The 20,207-nt window shown below is 39.9% G+C and overlaps 1 protein-coding gene and 1 long non-coding RNA gene across 6 annotated transcripts in view; one reads left to right on the top strand and one right to left on the bottom strand.

Annotated features, from left to right (window-relative positions):
- Window positions 1-20,207, bottom strand: part of LOC109678892 (uncharacterized) — a 243,798-nt gene that overhangs the window by 127,181 nt on the left and 96,410 nt on the right. The window contains exon 1 of one of the 5 annotated variants that reach the window (XR_012439864.1): window positions 14,930-16,498. The exons of the other annotated variants lie outside the window; for them this stretch is intronic. This is a non-coding gene — a long non-coding RNA (uncharacterized lncRNA). Of the gene's footprint in view, window positions 1-14,929; window positions 16,499-20,207 lie in introns of those variants that run through there. 5 annotated transcript variants of the gene reach the window in all.
- Window positions 805-20,207, top strand: part of Sult1c2 (sulfotransferase family 1C member 2) — a 33,464-nt gene continuing 14,061 nt past the window's right edge. Inside the window, exons 1-3 of the mRNA XM_020153472.2 lie at window positions 805-1,240; window positions 19,537-19,707; window positions 20,080-20,205. Coding sequence (XP_020009061.1) covers window positions 19,557-19,707; window positions 20,080-20,205 — 277 coding nt within the window. The 5' untranslated portion in view covers window positions 805-1,240; window positions 19,537-19,556. The remainder of the gene's footprint in view (window positions 1,241-19,536; window positions 19,708-20,079; window positions 20,206-20,207) is intronic.

Raw genomic sequence — 20,207 nt, forward strand, 5'->3', positions numbered from 1 at the left:
AAGAGCAGCAGTTCAGAGATTACTTAACATGTAATCAGTTTGATTTTTCAGGTAGCCAAGGACACCAGGAAATATAATCTGCCTCCATCAAAGTATATCTTTTGTAGGGAAAGATATGGTATACATAAATATACATTTGAACGCTAGTCTCCCTTCTATTTTCACTGCATTAAAGTGTTGATGAATACATCTTAAAGGACAAGGAAAGATGTCAGCACTTACTATGTGCTAAGCAGGATGTTTTCCATTTCCCTGGTTGTTTTTAATATTAAAGCATAAACTGGAGACAGGTACTATCACTCACATTTCATAGATGGAGAAAGTAAATCACAGCTAAGATCATCAAATGAATGGGAGCCCATTGAGAGCTGTGTGCATCTGGCCCTGAGTCAACTTTCCACCATTACTGAATCCAAGTCCATTTAATTGCCACTCAAAAGGGACCCAGTGAATTGAGGACAAGCTGGTGGAGAATGAAAAAGATTTATTGAGTGAGTCAGCAGAACTGAGAAATGGACAGTTGTCCCAAAAGACCACCTTAACCCAAGCTTTAGGCTACTTTTACCTTCAGGCAAGGTGGAAAGAGAGTAGCTTAGATTTGGAAATTATTGATGAAACCTGGTGGCTGGTCATCTGTTCAATTGGCACAGCTTGATATCATCAGTTTCCTTAAAAGGGGAGGAGAGAGTCGGGTAAATCAACCTGTTGCTGCTTGTTTAAATGATTAACTGTGTGTTCAGCCAGCCAAGGTCTTTTTCTAGCAAAACAAAGAAACATCAAGCCTGCGGGGCCAAATTCTCTTTGAGCCATAAGCATAGCTACACTCTCAGTCCCTGCCTCTTAGATTTTCTGCCAGAGCGAGGAGAGAGGAAACAAAAATGAGCGAGCCCATGTACACAGTGGGTAACTAGGTGGTTACAAAGAGGAAGGAGCATTGTGTTTTCCTTCATCCATTACTCCAAATGACTCGAGTATCAAACGTGCAGAGTGATTGGACCACAGTTGAGTCATCACTGTGCCATGAGGGCAGGAAACAAGGCTTGTTTCTATGCAGAACCAACTTTGCCAGTAATGGCTCAAATTGACCACACTGACATAAGAGCCTCCCAAAGTTCCTTCTGCCTGCTGAAGGTCACCATGATAATCTGACCCGCTAAGATTGCCGTACCCAGGGAGGACTGCCCTGTTTACTGACCTTTGGCCAGGCCTTGGGCTGCTAACTCTCAGCTGGAGCTTTAAGGTAAGAATACAGCTTAAAAGAAATGCTTTATCTTATTAGCGTATTTTTTTTCCTCTTTAGTCATGCAGGCGTTACTGCATAAGTAAACTAACTCACGCCAGGAAAGGTCCCAAGGAGCCTTAGAAAATGACACAAAAGGCATGTGAATCCAAGATTCTGGCCTCTGTCAGACTTAGAAATCCAACAATAACCTCCAAAAGCTGCCTCCCCCACTCTACCATCTCTCGTCTATCGTCTATCCTGATCTTTCCTCCAAAAGCCTGCTTTTCTACTCACCCCATGACCAGCTGGGTTTCTCCAGCCTTATGCCTGTGAGGACATTACTTTCATCCCAGGCTTTGACTACAACACACACTGGGCTATAAAGGGAACTCGCCCAGGTCCCCTGCTCCAGGAGACTCATTGTATGAGCAAGCAATTGGTGGAGTAACACCTGTAAAGTTTGTAGTATTCCATGGGAAAGAACAATTCTTTCTGTGCCCAGAGTCAAAAATGTCTTCACAAGGGAGGCCACAGGTAGGTAACCTGGCCTGGGAGGATAAAAAGGTTTGTGTGTCTATATGCCCAACTCTCCAAGGGCAGGGACTATGTGCTGATTCAACCCAGCAAGCAGGGGTCTGGAGGAAGGTGGGAAGACTTGAAATTTCTTCTAGAGGACCAGCAGGTCCCTGTGCTACCCAGCACTACCTAATGTCTCACTCTCTTGCTGTACCTCCTTACTGGAGCTTTACCCAGGCTCTATTACTCTGTTAGGTCTTTTCTTTTTTTATTGTTTACACATTTATTCATATGTGTATACATTGTTTGGGCCATCTCTACCCCCTGCCCCTCTCTCCCTCCTCCCTCACCCCCCTCACTTCTAAGCAGAACCTGCTCTGCCCTCTTCTCCAATTTTGTTGAAGAGAAAACATAAGAGATAATAAAAAAGACATACCATTTTGCTAGTTTGAGATAAAGATATCTATACAGAGATTCCTAGCATTGCTTCCATGCAAATGTGTATTACAACCCACATTGGTTCATCTCTACCAGAGCTGTTCACTACTTCCCGGTCACCTTCCCGTAGTGGCCTCTGTCAATTTAAGATTACTTTATTAGCTCCTCTACAGTGGGCACGTCAAGCACTTTCAAGTTTTAGGTTTCCTTACCTTTCCTATTCTTCCTGTATACATTCTCCCCTTAGCATGTCAAATATTACTTCAATTGTTTTAGGTCTATAATCCACATATGAGGAAGAACATATGAATTTTGGCCTTTTTAGCCTAGCTAACTTCACTTAAGATGATGTTCTCCAGTTCCATCCATTTACATGCGAATGACAAAATTTCGTTCCTCTTTATGGCTGAATAAAATTCCATTGTATCTAAATACACATTTCTTTTTTTTTTGTAGAAGCAGTATATATCTCTCAAGTGTAATTATAACACTTATTATGCTCATCTTTTTTTATTATTATTCATTTATTCACATGTGCATACATTGTTTGGGTCATTTCTCCCTCCTGCCCCCACCCCCATCTTCTTCCCTCCTCCCCTCTCCCTTCCAGGCAGAACCTGTTCTGCGTTTTTCTCCAGTCCCGTTGAAGAGTAGAAATAAGAATAATAAGAAAGACAGCATTTTTGCTAGTTGAGATAAGGACAGCTATACAGAGAGATTCCTCGCATTGCTTTCATGTACAAGTGTGTTACAACCCAGGTTGATTCATCTCTAACTGATCTTTACACTGGTTCCTGATCCCCTTCTTGTGTTGACCTCTGTCACTTTAAGGTTTCTGTATTAATTCCTCTAGAGTGGGGACATCAAATGTTTTCATGTTTTGGGTTTTCTATCTAACCCCCTACCTCCCGTTTATGTTCTCCCCTTGTCATGTAACCCAAGTCCTACAACATTGCTGTATTTGTCCTAGATCTAAAGTCTGCAAATGAGGGAGAACATACAATTTTTGGTCTTCTGAGTCTGGCTAACCTTGCTCAGAATGATGTTCTCCAGTTCCATCCATTTACTTGCGAATGATAAGATTTCATTCTTCTTCATGGCTGAGTAGAATTCCAGTGTGTATAAATAGCACATTTTCTGATGTATTCGTCAGTAGTGGGGCATCTTGGTTGTTTCCATAACTTGGCTATTGTGAGCAGCACTGCAGTAAACATGGCAGGTGCCTTTTGAGTAACCTGTGTCGCATTCCTTCAGGTATACCCTCAGGGGTGGGATTGCTGGATCATATGGCAGATCTATGTTTAGATTTTTAAGAAGCTTCCAAATTTTTTTCCAGAGTGGTTGCACCAGCTTGCATTCCCACCAGTAATGTACAAGGGTTCCTTTCCCCCAACATCCTCGCCAGCACATGTTGTTGGTGGTGTTTTTGATGATGGCTATTCTAACAGGTGAGGTAGAATCTTAGTGTGGTTTTGATTTGCATTTCCTTTATGGCTAGAGATGGTGAGCATTTTTTCATGGGTTTTTTGGCCATTTGAATTTCTCCTTTTGAGAAAGTTCTATTTAGTTCAGTTGCCCATTTCTTAATTGGTTCATTGATTTTGGGAGAGTTTATAGTTTCTTAAGTTCCCTGTATATTCTGGTTATCAGTCCTTTGTCTGATGTGTAGCTAACAAGTATTTTCTCCCACTCTGTGGGTAGTCTCTTTAGTTTAGAGACCATTTCTTTTGTGGTGCAGAAGCTTTTTAATTTTATGAAGTCCCATTTGTCCATTCTTTCTCTTAGTTGCTGGCCTGCTGGGGTCCATTGAGGAAGTCCTTGCCTATACCTATTAGTTCCAGAGTGTTTCCTGCTCCTTCCTGTACTAACTTCAGAGTTTCAAGTCTGATATTAAGGTCCTTGATCCAACTGTGACACAGGTTACTGCAGAGGCACCTGCACACCCATGTTTATTGCAGCACTATTCACAATAGCCAAGTTATGGAAACAGCCAAGATGCCCCACTACTGATGAATGTATCAAGAAAATGTGGTATCTATACACAATGGAATTTTATGCAGCCAAGAAGAAGAACGAAATGTTATCATTCACAGGTAAATGGATGGAATTGGAGAACATCATTCTGAGTGAGGTTAGCCTGGCCCAAAAGACCAGAAATCGTATGTTCTCCCTCATATGTGGACATTAGATCAAGGGCTAACACAACAAGGGGATTGAACTTTGATTACAAGATAAAAGCGAGTGCACAGAAGGGAGATATGAAGATAGGTAAGACACTTAAAAAATTAGCTAGCATTTGTTGCCCTCAATGCAGAGAAACTAAAGCAGATACCTTAAAAGCAACTGAGACCAATAGGAGAAGGGGACCAGGAACTAGAGAAAAGGTTAGATCAAAAAGAATTAACCTAGAAGGTAACACACATGCACTGGAAATCAATGTGAGTCAACTCCCTATATAGCTATCCTTATCTCAACTAGCAAAAACCCTTGTTCCTTCCTATTATTGCTTATACTCTCTCTTCAACAAAATTAGAGATAAGGGCAAAATAGTTTCTGCCAGGTAGCGAGGGGGTGGGGGTGGAGAGGGAGGGGGCAGGGTGGGTGGTAAGGGAGGGGGTGGGGGCAGGGGGGAGAAATGACCCAAGCATTGTATGCACATATGAATAAAAAAAATAAAATTTAAAAACAAAACAAAACAAAACAAAAAAAAGGTCCTTGATCCATTTTGAGTTGATACTAGTACAGGGTGATAGACATGGATCTAGTTTTAGTTTCTTGTTGAAGAGGCTATCTATTCTCCATCGTATATTTTTGGCTCCTTTGTCAAAAATAAGGTGGGTATAGTTGTGTGGATTCGTATCTGGGTATTCTATTCTGTTCCACTGGTCTTCATGTCTGTTTTTGTGCCAGTACCATGCTGTTTTTATTGTTATTGCTTTGTAATATAGTTTGAAGTCAGGTATTGTGATACCTCCAGCATTGCTCTTTTTGCTGAGTATTGCTGTGGCTATTCGCGGTCTCTTGTGTTTCCAAGAAATTGGGATTTTGATGGGAAATGCATTAAACATGTAGATTGCTTTTGGTACTATAGCCATTTTTACTATGTTGATTGTTCCAATCCATGAGCACAGGAGATCTTTCCATCTTCTGTAGTCTTCCTCAATCTCTTTCTTCAGGGGTTTGTAGTTCTCCTTGTAGAAGTCATTCATATCTTCTGTTAAGTTTACTCCTAGGTATTTGATTTTTTTTTTTGAGGCTATTGTAAATGGAATTGTTTCCATGTATTCCTTCTCAGTTTGTTCATTGTTGGTGTATAGAAAAGCTAATGATTTTTGCAAGGTGATTTTGTATCCTACCTCCTTGCTATACCTGTTTATGGTGTCTAAGAGTTTTTGGGTAGAGTTTTTTTGGTCTTTAAGGTATTGGATCATATAACCTGCAAATAGGTATATTTTGACAGTTTCTTTACCTATTTGTATCCCTTTTATTTCTTCTTCTTGCCTAATTGCTCTGGCTAGGAATTCCAGTACTATGTTGAAAAGGAGTGGGGATAGTGGGGACCGTTGTCTCGTTCCTGATTTTAGGGGAAATGGCTTCAGTTTTTCACCGTTAATTATGATGTTGGCTGTAGGTTTGTCACATATAACTTTACAATGTTGAGGTACTTTCCTTTTATTCCTAGTTTTCTTAGCACTTTTATCATGAAGTTAAATAACACACTTTCTTAACCCATTTGTCGTAGTGGGGTATCGTGGCTGTTTCCATAGCTTGGCTATTGTGAGTACTGCTGCAATAAACATAGGTGTGCAGGTGCCTCTGGAGTAACCTGAGTCACATTCCTTTGGGTATATCCCCAGGAGTGGGATTGTTGGATCATATGGCAGATCTATGTTTAGTTTTTTACAGTGCCTCCATATTGTTTTCCCAAGTAGCTGTACTAGCTTACATTCCCACCAGCAGTATATGAGGGTTCCTTTTCCCCACATCCTCACCAACATTTGTTGGTGGTATTTTTGATGATAGCTATTCTAACAGGAGTGAGGTGGAATCTTAGTGTGGTTTTGATTTGCATTTCCTTTATGGCCAGGAATGGTGAGCATTTTTTCATGTGTTTTTTGGCCATTTGGATTTCTTCTTTTGAAAAAGTTCTGTTTAGTTCAGTTGCCTTCTTGTTTATTGGTTCATTGATTAGGGGGAGTTTAGTTTTTTGAGCTCCTTGTATATTCTGGTTATCAGTCCCTTATCTGATGTATAGCCAGCAAATAATTTCTCCCACTCTGTGGGTGGTCTCTTCAGTTAAGAGACCATTTCTTTTGTTAAAAGAATTAAAAGCAGAAGCTTTTTAATTTCATGTAGACCCATTTGTCCATCCTTTCTCTTAGCTGCTGGAGTTCTACTGAGGAAGTCCTTGCCTATACCTATTGCTTCCAGAGTATTCCCTACTCTTTCCTGTACTACCTTCACAGTTTCAGGTCTGATATTAAGGTCCTTAATCCACTTTGAGTTGGTACTAGTACAGGGTGATAAGCATGGATCTGGTTTTAGTTTTCTGCTGGCAGATAACCACTTTTCCCAAAAACATTTGTTGAAGAGGCTGTCTATTCTCCATCGTATGTTTTTGGCTCCTTTGTCAAAAATAAGGTGGGCATAACTGTGTGGATTCATATTTGGGTCCTCTATTCCGTTCCACTGGTCTTCATGTCTGTTTTTGTGCCAGTACCATGCTGTTTTTATTACTATGGCTCTGTAATACAGTTTGAAGTTGGGTTTTGTGATACCTCCAGAATTGCTCTTTTTCCTGAGTATTGCTTTGGCTATTCACAGTCTCTTATGTTTCCAAATGAACTTTAGGGTAGATTTTTCAATCTCTGTGAGGAATATCATTAGGATTTTGATGGGAATTGTGTTGAACATGTAGATTGTTTTTGGTAGTATAGCCATTTTTACTGTGTTGACTCTACCAATCCATGAGCACAGGAAATTTTTCCATCTTCTGTATTATTCATCAATCTCTTTCCCCAGGGGCTTGTAGTTCTCCTTATAGAGGTCATTCACATCTTTTGTTAAGTTTACTCCAAGGTATTTGATTTTTTTGAGGTTATTGTAAATGGAATTGTTTTCCTATATGCTTTCTCAATTTGTTCCTTGTTGGTGTATAGAAAGGCTACTGATTTTTGTAAGTTGATTGTGTATCCTGCTACTTTGCTGAAGTTGTTTATGGTCTCTAGGAGGTTTGGGATAGAGGTTTTTTTTGGGTCTTTGAGGTATAGGATCATGTCATCTATAAGTAGGGATACCTGGACAGTTTCTTTACCTATTTGTATTCATTTTATTACTTCTTATTGTCTTATTGCTCTGGCTAGGAATTCCGGGACTCGGTTGAATAGGAGTGGGCACAGTGGGCTCCCTTGTCTCGTTCCTGATTTTAAGGGAAATGGTTTCAGTTTTTCTCCATTAAGTATGATGTTGGCTGTAGGTTTGTCATATACAGCCTTTATAATGTTGAGGTACATTCTTTCTATTCCTAGTTTTCTTAGAACTTTTATCATGAAGTGGTGTTGGATCTTATCAAAGGATTTTTCTGCATCTATTGAGATGATCAAGTGGTTTTTGTCTTTGCTTCTATTGATGTGCTGTATTAAATGTATTGATTTGCATATGTCATACCACCCCTGCATCCCTGGGATGAAGCCAGCTTGGTCATGGTGAATGATCTTTCTGATATGTTCTTGGATTTGGTTTGCCATTATTTTATTGAGGATTTTTGAATCTATGTTCATTAAGGAGATTGACCTATCATTCTCCTTTTCTGCATGTCTCTTTGTCTGGTTTTGGGATGAGTGTAATACTGGCTTCATAGAATGAGTTAGGCAGTGTTCCTTCCCTTTCTGTTTTGTGGAACAGTTTAAGAAGCATTGGTATTACTTCTTAAAGATCTGATAGAATTCAGCAGAGACTGGGTATTGAGGGGGTGGTAAGGGAGGGGGTGGGGGCAGGGGGGAGAAATGAACCAAGCCTTGTATGCACATATGAATAAAAAAAAAAAGAATTCAGCAGAGAATTCAGCAGGTCCCAGACTTTTCTTTTTTGGGAGACTCTTTATGGCTGCTTCAATTTCATTTCATGTTATAGATCTGTAGAGGTGGTTAATATCCCCTTGGTTCAGTTTTGGATGGTCGTAAGTATCCAGAAATTTGTCCCTTTCTTCAACATTTTCAAATTTATTGGAATATAGGTTCTCAAGTTACTCTCTGATGATTCCCTGGATTTCCTTGGTGTTGTTGTTATCTCCCCTTTTATGTTTCTGATTTTACTGATTTGGGTCTTTTTCCTCCTAATTTTAGTGAGATTTGCTAGGAGGTTGTCAATCTTGTTTATTTTTTCAAAGAACCAGCTTTTTGTTTTGTTGATTCTTTGTATGCTTTTTTTTGTTTGTTTCTATTTCATTAATTTCGGCCCTTATTTTTATTATTTCTCTTCTTCTGCTTGATTTGGGTTTTGCTTGTTCTTATTTTTCTATGAGTTTGAGATAAGGCATTTATTTGAGATCTTTCTGTCCTTTTAATATATGCACTCATGGCTATAAACTTTTCTTTTAGGACTGCCTTTGCTGTGTCCCATACGTGCTGGTAGATTGTGTTTTCATTTTCCTTTACTTCCAGAAATCTTTTAATTTCCTCTTTTATTTCATCTATGACCCACTGATCATTGTGCAATGTGTTATTCAGCCTCCAATTGTTTGTGTATTTTCTGCTGTTGTTTTTGTTGTTGAGTTCTAGTTTTAATGCATTGTGATCAGATAGAGTGCAGGGGATTATTTCTATTTTCTTATATGTGCTGAGGTTTACTTTGTGCCCTAAGATATGATCAGTTTTAGAGAAAGTTCCATGGGCTGCTGAGAAGAATGTATATTGTGCAGATGTTGGAGAAATATTCTGTAGACATCAGTTAGGTCCATTTGATCTATGGTGTGATTTCATTCTAGAATTTATTGATTTTTTGTTTGGATGATTTATCTATTGGTGATGGGGGGTATTAAAGTCCCCCACTAGCACTGTGTTGGAGTCAATATGTGCTTTTAAGTCCTTTAGAGTATGTTTGATGAAATTGGGTGCACTGACATTGGTGCATATAGGTTGATAACTGTTATTTTGTTTTGGTGTATTTTCCCTTTTATTAATATGAAGTATCTTTCTTTATCTTGTTTGATCGATGTAAGTTTGAAGTCTACTTTGTCTGACATAAGTATTGCTACTACTGCCTGTTTTCAGGGGCTACTGGCTTTGTAAATATGCCTTTACCATAAGCCAGTGTTTGTTTCTGTCAAGGAGATGGGTCTCTTGTAAACACAGATTATGGGTCTTCCTTTTTAATCCAGTTTGGCAAATGGTGTCTTTTGATGGGGAATGAGTCTGTTGACATTCAGTGTTAATATTGATAGGTATGTGGTGATTCCTGCCATTTAGTTGTTTTTGTTGTTTAAGGGCTTGAATGTGTGCAGCTGAATCAATGTTACTCTCTGATTCCTTGTCTTTTCTTCTCCTGTGGTTTGATACTACCTGTCCTCTTGCAATTTTGTTTGCTTTCATCTTCTGTGTGCAGAATATCTTGGAGAATCTTTTTATAGTGTTGGCTTGGTGGTCATATATTGTTTTAGTTTCTGCTTATCATGGAAGATTTTTATTGCTCCATCTATTTTGAATGATAGTTTTGCTGGATAGAGTATTCTGGGGTTGAAGTTATTTTCATTCAGGCCCAAAAAACCTCACGACATGCCCTTCTTGCTTTTAAGTTTTCTGTTGAAAAATCTGCTGTGATTTGATTGGTTTACCTTTATATATTATTTGTTTTTACTCTCTTATAGCCGTCAGTATTCTTTCTCTATTCTCTGTGCTTGTTGTTTTAATGATAATATGCTATGGGTAGGTTCTATTTTGGTCAAGTCTGTTTGGTGTCCTGGAGGCTTCCTGTACCTGAATGGGTGAAACTTTCTCGAGATTTGGGAAATTTTCTGTTATTATTTTATTGAATATTTTACATATCCCTTTGGCTTTCACCTCTTCTCCTTCTTCAATGTACATGATTTTCAGGTTTGATCTTTTGATGGAGTCGCTGAGTTCTTGCATATTTCTTTTGCATCTCTTGTGGTGTTTGACTAACATTTCTTCTGTTTTTTCTTTAATTTCTATTTTATCTTTGAGCTCTGAGATTCTGTCTTCCACTTGTTGTAGTCTGCTGGAGGGGCCTTCCACTGTGTTTTGTGTTTCTGCTTGATTCCTTTTTCTTAGGTTCTCCATATCTTGGGTTACTTCCCCTTTAATATTTTTTATTTTCATCTTTAATTCATTTATCTCTCTATTTATAGTATTCAGTTTCACTTTGGTGTTTATTTAGGGTGCCTCTGAGTTCATTTATTTGTTTCTGTGTCTTCTCATGTTCTTTTGGTGGCTTGAAATTTCTTGAGTGCATCTTGTACATTTTGGTTAACCACATCTAGCATCTTCTCCATTAAATTCTCAGTGATTTCTTTCAAGATTTCTTCTCTGAGGGTGTTTTTATGGGCATTGATGGGTTCCAAAGTGTCACTTATCATATTGTTTTGTTTGGGTCAGGAAGTGGGTATCCATTTTCTTCATTTCCCTCTGAATCCTGTATTAAATTATTTTTTTGAGGAGAATGGTTTCCATCCCTCCTTCTTCCCATTGTTCCACTTGGTACTGTGCAATTATGTTCTTGATAGGCTAGTTGGTGGTTTTAGTACCCTGTTTTCTTTCCCTTGATTTAATTTTTGTGTTGTGGCTGTCTTGGTTGTTAGCTAGGTTGGTGTGCTATTTCTGTCCCTAGTCTGGAAGTATAATTTTGCAATAACTAATTCACAGGTTCAAAACCTGACCAGTTGTTGAAACTACATCCATGTATATCACCCTATACCAAGATTAACTCAAAATGGATCAAGGATCTTAATATCAGACCCCAAACTCTTAAGTTGATACAAGAAAGAATAGGAAATACTCTGGAGCTAGTAGGTATAGGTAAGAACTTTCTCAATGAAACCCCAGCAGCACAGCAACTAAGAGATAGCATAGATAAATGGGACCTCATAAAACTAAAAAGCTTCTGTTCATCAAAAGAAATGGTCTCTAAACTGAAGAGAAAACTCACAGAGTGGGAGAAAATATTTGCCAATTATACATCAGACAAAGGACTGATAACCAGAATATACAGGGAACTTAAAAAACTAAATTCTCCCAAAACTAATGAACCAATAAAGAAATAGGCATGTGAACTAAACAGAACTTTCTCAAAAGAAGAAATTCAAATGGCCAGAAAACACATGAAAAAATGCTCACCATCTCTAGCAATAAAGGAAATGTAAATTAAAACCACGCTAAGATTCCACCTCACCCCTGTTAGAATAGCCATCATCAGCAACACCACCACCAACAGGTGTTGGCAAGGATGCGGGGAAAAACGAACCCTCTTACACTGTTGGTGGGAATGTAGACTAGTACAACCACTCTGGAAAAAAATTTGGAGGCTACTTAAAAAGCTGGACATCGATCTACCATTTGATCCAGCAATACCACTCTTGGGGATATACCCAAAAGACTGTTACTCCAGAGGCACCTGCACATCCATGTTTATTGCGGCACTACTCACAATAGCCAAGTTATGGAAACAGCCAAGATGCCCCAGCACAGATGAATGGATTAAGAAAATGTGGTATCTATACACAATGGAATTCTATGAAGCCATGAAGAAGAACGAAATGTTATCATTCGCTGGTAAATGGATGGAACTGGAGAACATCATTCTGAGTGAGGTTAGCCTGGTCCAAAAGACCAAAAATCGTATGTTCTCCCTCATATGTGGACATTAGATCAAGGGCAAACACAACAAGGGGATTGGACTATGAGCACATGATAAAAGCGAGAGCACACAAGGGAGGGGTGAGAATAGGTAAGACACCTAAAAAACTAGCTAGCATTTGTTGCCCTTAATGCAGAGAAACTAAAGCAGATACCTTAAAGCAACTGAGGCCAATAGGAAAAGGGGACCAGGAACTACAGAAAAGGTTAGATCAAAAAGAATTAACCTAGAAGGTAACACCCATGCACAGGAAATCAATGTGAGTCAATGCCCTGTATAGCTATCCTTATCTCAACCAGCAAAAACCCTTGTTCCTTCCTATTATTGCTTATACTCTCTCTACAACAAAATTAGAGATAAGGGCAAAATAGTTTCTGCTGGGTATTGAGGGGGGGGAGCGGGAGGGGGTGGAGTGGGTGGTAAGGGAGGGGGTGGGGGCAGGGGGGAGAAATGAACCAAGCCTTGTATGCACATATGAATAATAAAAGAAAAATGAAAAAAAAAATAAAGCATGAGAGAGTACTTAAAAAAAAAGAAAAAAAAACCTGACCAGTTGTTTATATATTATATAGAAGACCCCTTGGTGGTAACATCTATAAACAGTGGAAGTTGGGGAGGTTAACATTTGTTAGGCTAGCTATAGAGATTTGGAGAATTGGTTAGGGTGGCATCAAAAGGGGAAGTGGGAAGAGGGAAGGGTGAGTAGGAGAAGTGGTGTGTGGACTGCTGGGTTTTGTGGCCCTTGTGTGTATTTTTCAGTTTTGCGGGGCAGTTCAGTTTTGGATACTGTTCTCTGGCTCTCTTCTCCTTCCTCCATTAAGCAAAAATAAAGCATCAACCAGAATCAAATTTTCAACATCCTGAACCCCTAGCCCATGGAAAACCTCCCCAAACCACACTGTACTGAGAAAATTTGCTCCCATTTCTCTCCACCACTGCCAGCTCCAAATCTGCCTGCATATCAATTGACATAACAAACAGATGAACACCAGGCACCATGCAGGAATCCCCTAACCACTCCCAGGAACATAAACCAGCATAACCCCTGGGCAGACTGACCACCCCCCAAACAAAACTGGAAGATAATCAGCAAACTGTAATCAAACAGGGACAGTGAAGGAGGCAGGTGGAACACTGAACCTGCACCAGAGAAAGGGGGCAGAGCAAGGAGCTAAACTTAATGCCCAACTCTGAGTAAATGAACACAGGAAAGGCAGAGAAGGCTGACAGCAGGCATGTGATAAACCCCTCCCCAAAGCAGGGCAGGGAGTCGATCACAGAGATGATCTCCTGAGCCAGAGAGATGAACTGCCCCAAAACTGAAAAACAGTGAACTGTAATCTAGCACAGACAGCGGAGAGGGCGGGTGGCATGCCGAACCTGCACTAGAGAAAGGGGGTTGGGCAAAGAACTAAACAAACACAGCAATAAGCCACCTCCAAAGCAGGGCAGGTAGTAGATCACAGAACTGATCTCCTGAACCAGAGGGCAGCATTCAAGATTGAACTGCCCTATCTCACTGGGGGAGGAACTGACCAAACAGCTGAGGCTGAAGGGTAATACAGCTATCAGCTGGGGAAAACCATAACTCCGACCACCCTGCATGATCTGGCAAACCTACTACATCTCACAATTTCAATTAAACAGGTAGACAGAAGAACAAAATACTACTCACAAGCCAACCACCTGGTGAGATGATGTCAGAGCTTCTGCTTATATGCCAGTACCAGGACTGGATGCTAGAGGAGTAACTCCAAAACTTAAACTAAGACTGAAATTCTATTGTTCTTGAACCTGGTGTTTTTTAAAATTGTTTTTGTTTTTTTTTTTGTTATATTATTGTGGGTTTTTTATTTTTATTCCTATTTTCTTTCTGTACTATCAACTTTACCATCACTGTTTTCTCATCCGTATTCTCACCCCCTTCACTTTCCCTCCTTCTCCTATGATAAAATTCATTGTTCTCCTTCCCAACTATTCTTTCTGCCCCTTCTCATCCACTCTCTCTCCCTGCCCTCACCTTCCCCTCCCATTCTCCCCCAACCAGTTACCAGACTACCCTTCCCTCCTACACACTCAACACCTGCTGACTAACCTACTATAACATCCTTACACAACCCCAACACCCTGCAATCCCTGACACAAACACCCTACAACAACAGAAATACACACACAAGGGCCACAAAACCCAGCAGCCCCCACACCACTTCCCCTACTCACTCACCCACTTCCCCCCTCCCCTTTTAGTGCCACCCTAACCAATTCCCCAAATCTCTATAGCTAGCCTAACAAATGTTAACCTCCCCAACTCCCACTGTTTATAGATGTTACCACCAAGGGGTCTTCTCTGGTCTCCACTTCCACAACCCTAACCAAAGACATGGCTACCACCCCACATCTGAGTTACTGCAACACTCTCCCATTGCACGCCACCCAACCCATCCTCACTGTATCCACAGAGATGTTTCTAACTTGCAAATAAGTAATATTAGATGTCTCAAGCTGTTGCATTTACAACCCTTTCCTACTGATTTCTCCTTGCCCATTTCTACACACACACTCTCTTACAGCTCAAAGCTGTAAGAAACCCATTTAACAAGAATACGCTTTGCTCCCTTGTGCTGCTGGACCCAGGATATGGTTTGAATATGATTTGACAGCTCCCCCACCACACACACACACACACACACACACACACACACACACACACAGAGAGACAGGAGTTTGATCCCCACAGTCTTGTGTGAATGATATTAAAAGAGTAGAAATTTAATCCCACTGTTGTGTTTGGATTGGGTCCTTGGAGTGGATCTCCAATGATTGAACCCCAATGGCTTTATAAGGAGATGTTGAGAGACCATACAGAAAAAAAGACATACTTACACTCCCATTGTAGTATGATATAGCCTGTGGGGGTAGGGAGGACTTTCCAGTGCCTGCATAATGTTGTGGACTTCTAGCCTCCAAAACTGTGAGTTAAATAAACATCTTTTATTTATAAAGCAGTTCGTCTTTGGTAATTCATAACAGTAACACAGGGCAGATGTCTTAGAACTCACGTTTCTCTATGTGTGAATGTACCAAACATTCACACAAAATCCTCTAAATTTCATATTTTAAATTCACCTTTTATTGCTAAATATAGCACAAAGCAAATGCACACCTTAATACGAGATCATAAGGCAAACACTTTGTAGCCTATACCTAGGCTAGGATATAGCAAAAACTCACCAAATTAAAAAGAACCCCACATGCTCACTTCTTCCAGATGTGGTTCCTGCCCCTCACTCTCTTTAGAAGTAGCCACTGTCCTAACATTTAGGATGGCCATGTCCTTACCTCTTCTTTCCCCAGTGCTGGAGATGGAGCCCATTGGAACCCAAGGCCTTGAGCATGCTAAGCAACTACTCTACCACTAAGCTACACTCCCCGCTCTTTACTTTCTTTATATTTTAATCCCCTAGAACATACCTGAGCATAATAGTTTACATTGGCCTGTGGCTGAGTTTTTAAATATGCTCTTTTAGGATTTTTCTTCAAACTATAAACTCCCATCCATCTTTTTCTTTTTAATTCCCTTGCAAATTATTTTCAAGAACTACATTGTTGTCCTATAGACTACCACAGGCTATATACCTTGCAGCGGTATAATTTAATGTGCTCCTGTTCTTTCTGTTTCCTGTTAACTTGGTATTTGGATCCAGATTCCAGCTCAATGTTTTTGACAGGACCACTTCATAGGTAATGTGTTCTCCATCAAAACGCATACAATGTCTTTCTTTTCATGATGTTAGAAGCCATGAATGCTAAGTGACTAGATTTTTTCAATTCCATTAGGACTCCATAATTCATTGTTCTTTTATGTGCTGGAATGATTTTATAGAAAGAAATGTCTCTTCCTATACTATTTGGTTATGCATTAGTACAAGTAATATAGTAAAGCCAAGAAAAGGGATTAATTATTTCCCCTTACTTGCCAATTTTCAAAATAAACAGTTTATGAGCTTCAACCAAGGTTTCTGTATTAGCTCAGGCCAGAATAACAAAGTACCACAGACTGGATAACTTTAACAACAGACCCTCTTTCCTCATGGTTCTTTGGGCTGGCAATCTTAGACCAAGTTGTCAGCAGGCTTGGTTTCTCCTGAGGCCTCTCTCCTTGGCTTACAGACTCTGTCTTCAACTACATCTTCACGTGGTCTTTTCTCTGTGTATATGCATCCCTTATCCTCTGTGTATCTAGTTTCCTCTTCTAATAACCACACCAATATGATTGGGTTATGGCCAACCCTAAAGGCCTATTTTAACTTGATCCCCTCTTTATGCCCCATCTCCAAATACAGTCACATGCTGAGTTGCTGTGGATTACAGCTTCAACTAATGAATATGGAGCCCACAGTTCAGTCCATCATAGTGTCTAATGAGGCTTTTGTAATATAGGTATGAATAGTATTAATAATATGTATGACTGCCATAACAAATTATCACAAGTTTAGCAACTTAAAACAACATGAGTTTATTCACACTGCTAAAGTGGTGCAGATGAAGGACTGAGGTCCCTTTCTCAACTTCCAGAGGCCATATCTTGGTTCCTGTTCTCCTTTATCTCCAAGCCAGCAGTGGCAAGTAAGTCATTCTTATGCTTGGAATCTCTCTGGCCTCTTCTGCCAGTGCTGACTGGCTTTTCTTCTCCCTCCTCCACTCCTAACTATCTTATGCTTGCCTTAGGTCCACCTGGACAATCATCAACATCTCATTGCTGTTGGTTCTTAACCTTAATTCCATCTGCAAAGTCCCTTTACTGTACAGTTAGAAATTAGGACATGACAGCTTTAGGAACCATTACTCTGCCTACCGTAATATGCATTTGAAAAACACAGAAATACATTAAAATAATAATTCCTGTGTGGTTGATTTTTCTTTATACATTTGGGTTATTCCATCTTTTCATGCAATACACACATTTATACTCACAAAAATGAGGCAACTTATAAAGCAAAAAACATGGAATTTGTAGATAGATGCCAACTACAAATCCTGGACAATTTATTGATCATGTGACTCTCAGCCTCGTCACATCCATAAGGGTGATAATTACTTCTTCCTGGTAAAATTGTGGTGTGGATTACAGGGAAACTTGTGAAAGAATTGACATAGAGGCCTGTATGAAATGTGAGTGCTGCCTCCTCTCCTGAAGTCAGCTCCACCATAGCCTCAAATATCCTCCAAACTCTGACATTCTATTACAGCTGCTGCTTATATGTGAAATTTTTCAGAAATAATTTGTCTTTCATTTCTTGAAAACCTAGGTCTCATTGTGAAGTGGTTTACCCTCTCTAGGAACAAAAAACTGGCCTGGCTGAGCTGGGCTCCCTGTTCTCTCATCCATTCCTTGGAATGGCAGTGCAGCTTCTTCAGTGTCCAGCAATTATTCAGTGTTACATTCAGGACTTTCAGCTCTAAAATCCTTGACTCAAATTAGGCAAAAGTCAAAATGAGTTAACCTACAGAAGATGCTCAGTCTGGCACATGACAGTGTTCACTAAATGTCAGCTTGTCACTATTACCATTTCATTATTAGCAGCAGTAGTAAATGTATTTTTGAATTAAAATAGCCAATTATTCCTAAATAATAGTGGCCCTTCCTCTTCTTTTTTACATTTAAAACTTTTCTCTCAATTAGAAGAAAACTGATGCAAAAATGGGCAAAGGACTTGAATAGACATTTCTCCAAAGAAGATATACAAATAGCCCATAAACACATGAGAAAATACTCAACATCATGAGTCATAGAGAAATATCACCTCACACCCACTACTTTTTTAATTATATTATTACTGTACTGAGTTACATTGTGACATTTACAAATGTTCTTACAGTATATCAGTTTAATTCACCTCCTCCATTTTTCTTCTTTATCCCCATCTTCCCCATTCCTGGAATAGTTTCAACATGACTCATTTTTCCATTTTCATACATGAGTACATAATACTTCCACTACATTCACCTTCCTACACCCTTTCCTTATATCTTCCCACCTTCCACTGGTACCAACCCCAGACTGGACTTGTTGCCTTCCTGTTCTGTTTTTTTTTAAAAGGCATTTTTGTTTAAGATAGCTATACAAGGAGTTTCCTTGTGACATTTCCATGTATATTGTTTTATATCCCAAATTGGTTCATCCCCTCTATTTTTCTCCTTTCTACCGTAGTTCCCTTCTTATGGTGATTTCAACAGGTTTAAAAATTCTATATTCATTCTTGAATAAAAAGCACATCAACCATATTCACCTTTTCAACGTCCTCTTTTATCCTCCCTTTCCCATTAGTGACCTCCCTCTAGCATAACCTAGTTTTCATAGTATTCCTTGTGTTTGTATTGTGTCTATCTCCCACATATGACAGAAAACATGTGGCCTTTGTCTTTCTGAGCCTAGCTTACCTCCCTAAACATGATGTCCTCCAATTACATCCATTTATCTTCAAACCACATGGTTCCTTTCATTCATCCTGATGACTGAATAAAACCTCATTGTGTGTGTGTGTGTGTGTGTGTGTGTGTGTGTATCACATTTTCTTAATCCAGTCATCAGTTGTAGGGCACCTGGGTTGTTTCCATAGCTTGGCTATTATGAACAGTGCTGCAATAAATATAGGTGTGCAAGTATCTCTATTGTATAGGATGGCTATTTTTTAAAAAAGAAAATAACAAGTATCCATAATAATTCAGAGAAATTGGAACACTTGTGCACTGCTGATGGCATATATAATGATATAGCTACTGTGGAAAATGATATAACAATTCCTCAAAAAAAATTAAACATATCTAGAAATATCAGTTCTGGGTATGAACAGTAGGAAATCAAAGACATTTTTGCATATTATATAACAGCATCATGATTCCCAATAACTAAATGTTGGAGACAACCCAAGCATGCACATATGAATGAATGGATAAACAAAATATAGTATCTGTGGGCATGGAATATAAGACACCTTTAAAAAAGGCAAGAACCATCTGGGCATAGTGATATATACCTATAATACCAGCACTGGGAGGCTAAGGCAGGGAGATGGTGAGTTTGAGGCCAGTCTGGGCTACAAAAGTGGAGCAGGAAGAAGGAAAAAGAAGGATTAAGGAATCCTGTAGCATACCACAACATAGAAGAATCTTGAAAACACTAAGCTAAGTAAATAAAGCCATTCACAGAAGGTCAAATATTGTATGATTTACTTATATAAAGCAACTAGAGATCACAGATACTGAAAGGTGAATGATGGTTGCCATGGGCCATGGTACAGGATGGGGAGTTAGTGTTTAATGGGTATAGAGTTTTCATGTTAAGATGATGAAAAGGATCTGCAAATAGATAACAGCAATGAGCACACAAAAATGTAAATATAATTAATGCCACCAAACTGTACACTTAAAAATAGTAAAAATGATCAGTTTCATATTTGTGTATTTCACAGTTTATTCTCTTCCCACAGGACCCTCCATCTAAGACACTATGGCTCTGACCCCAGAGTTAAGCAAAAAGACCCACCTGAAAGAGGTGGCAGGGATCCCCCTGCAGGTTGCAACTGTAGACAACTGGAGGCAGATCCAGAGCTTTGAGGCCAAGCCAGATGATCTCCTCATCTGTACCTACCCTAAATCAGGTGACTGTGGGCAGGGCAACAGCACAGACCTCCCCTTGCTGAGCCAGGCTGGGATCCTCAGCCAGATGGAAAACCAGCTCCTGGTGTCCCAGGACAGCTGGTGCTCAGATGCCAGGTATCCCTGGCTTTTTGGGGGACCAGCACAGTGGTACTGGAGGCCACATCTGCTGTCCTCTGCCACACACTGCTCTTGGGCAGAGCCAATATTTCCTTCTGTGGCTCTACTCCATGCAGAGCTCCAGACTCCTCCATCAGTCCTGACCTGAGAAGATGTTGAAGTTACCAGTGTCCACTCCCTTTGTTTACTCAGGACACTCCAAGGCAGATTATCTAACAAATTTTTGCTTTTCATCCCTCCCTTCTGACCCTCAGGTACAACATGGATTCAGGAAATTGTGGACATGATTGAACAGAATGGGGACATGGAGAAGTGCCGGCGAACCATCATTCAACACCGCCATCCTTTCATTGAGTGGGCACGGCCACCCCAGCCCTCTGGT

Source organism: Castor canadensis, chromosome 12 (genome assembly GCF_047511655.1).
Source record: "Castor canadensis chromosome 12, mCasCan1.hap1v2, whole genome shotgun sequence".
Lineage (NCBI taxonomy): Eukaryota > Metazoa > Chordata > Mammalia > Rodentia > Castoridae > Castor > Castor canadensis.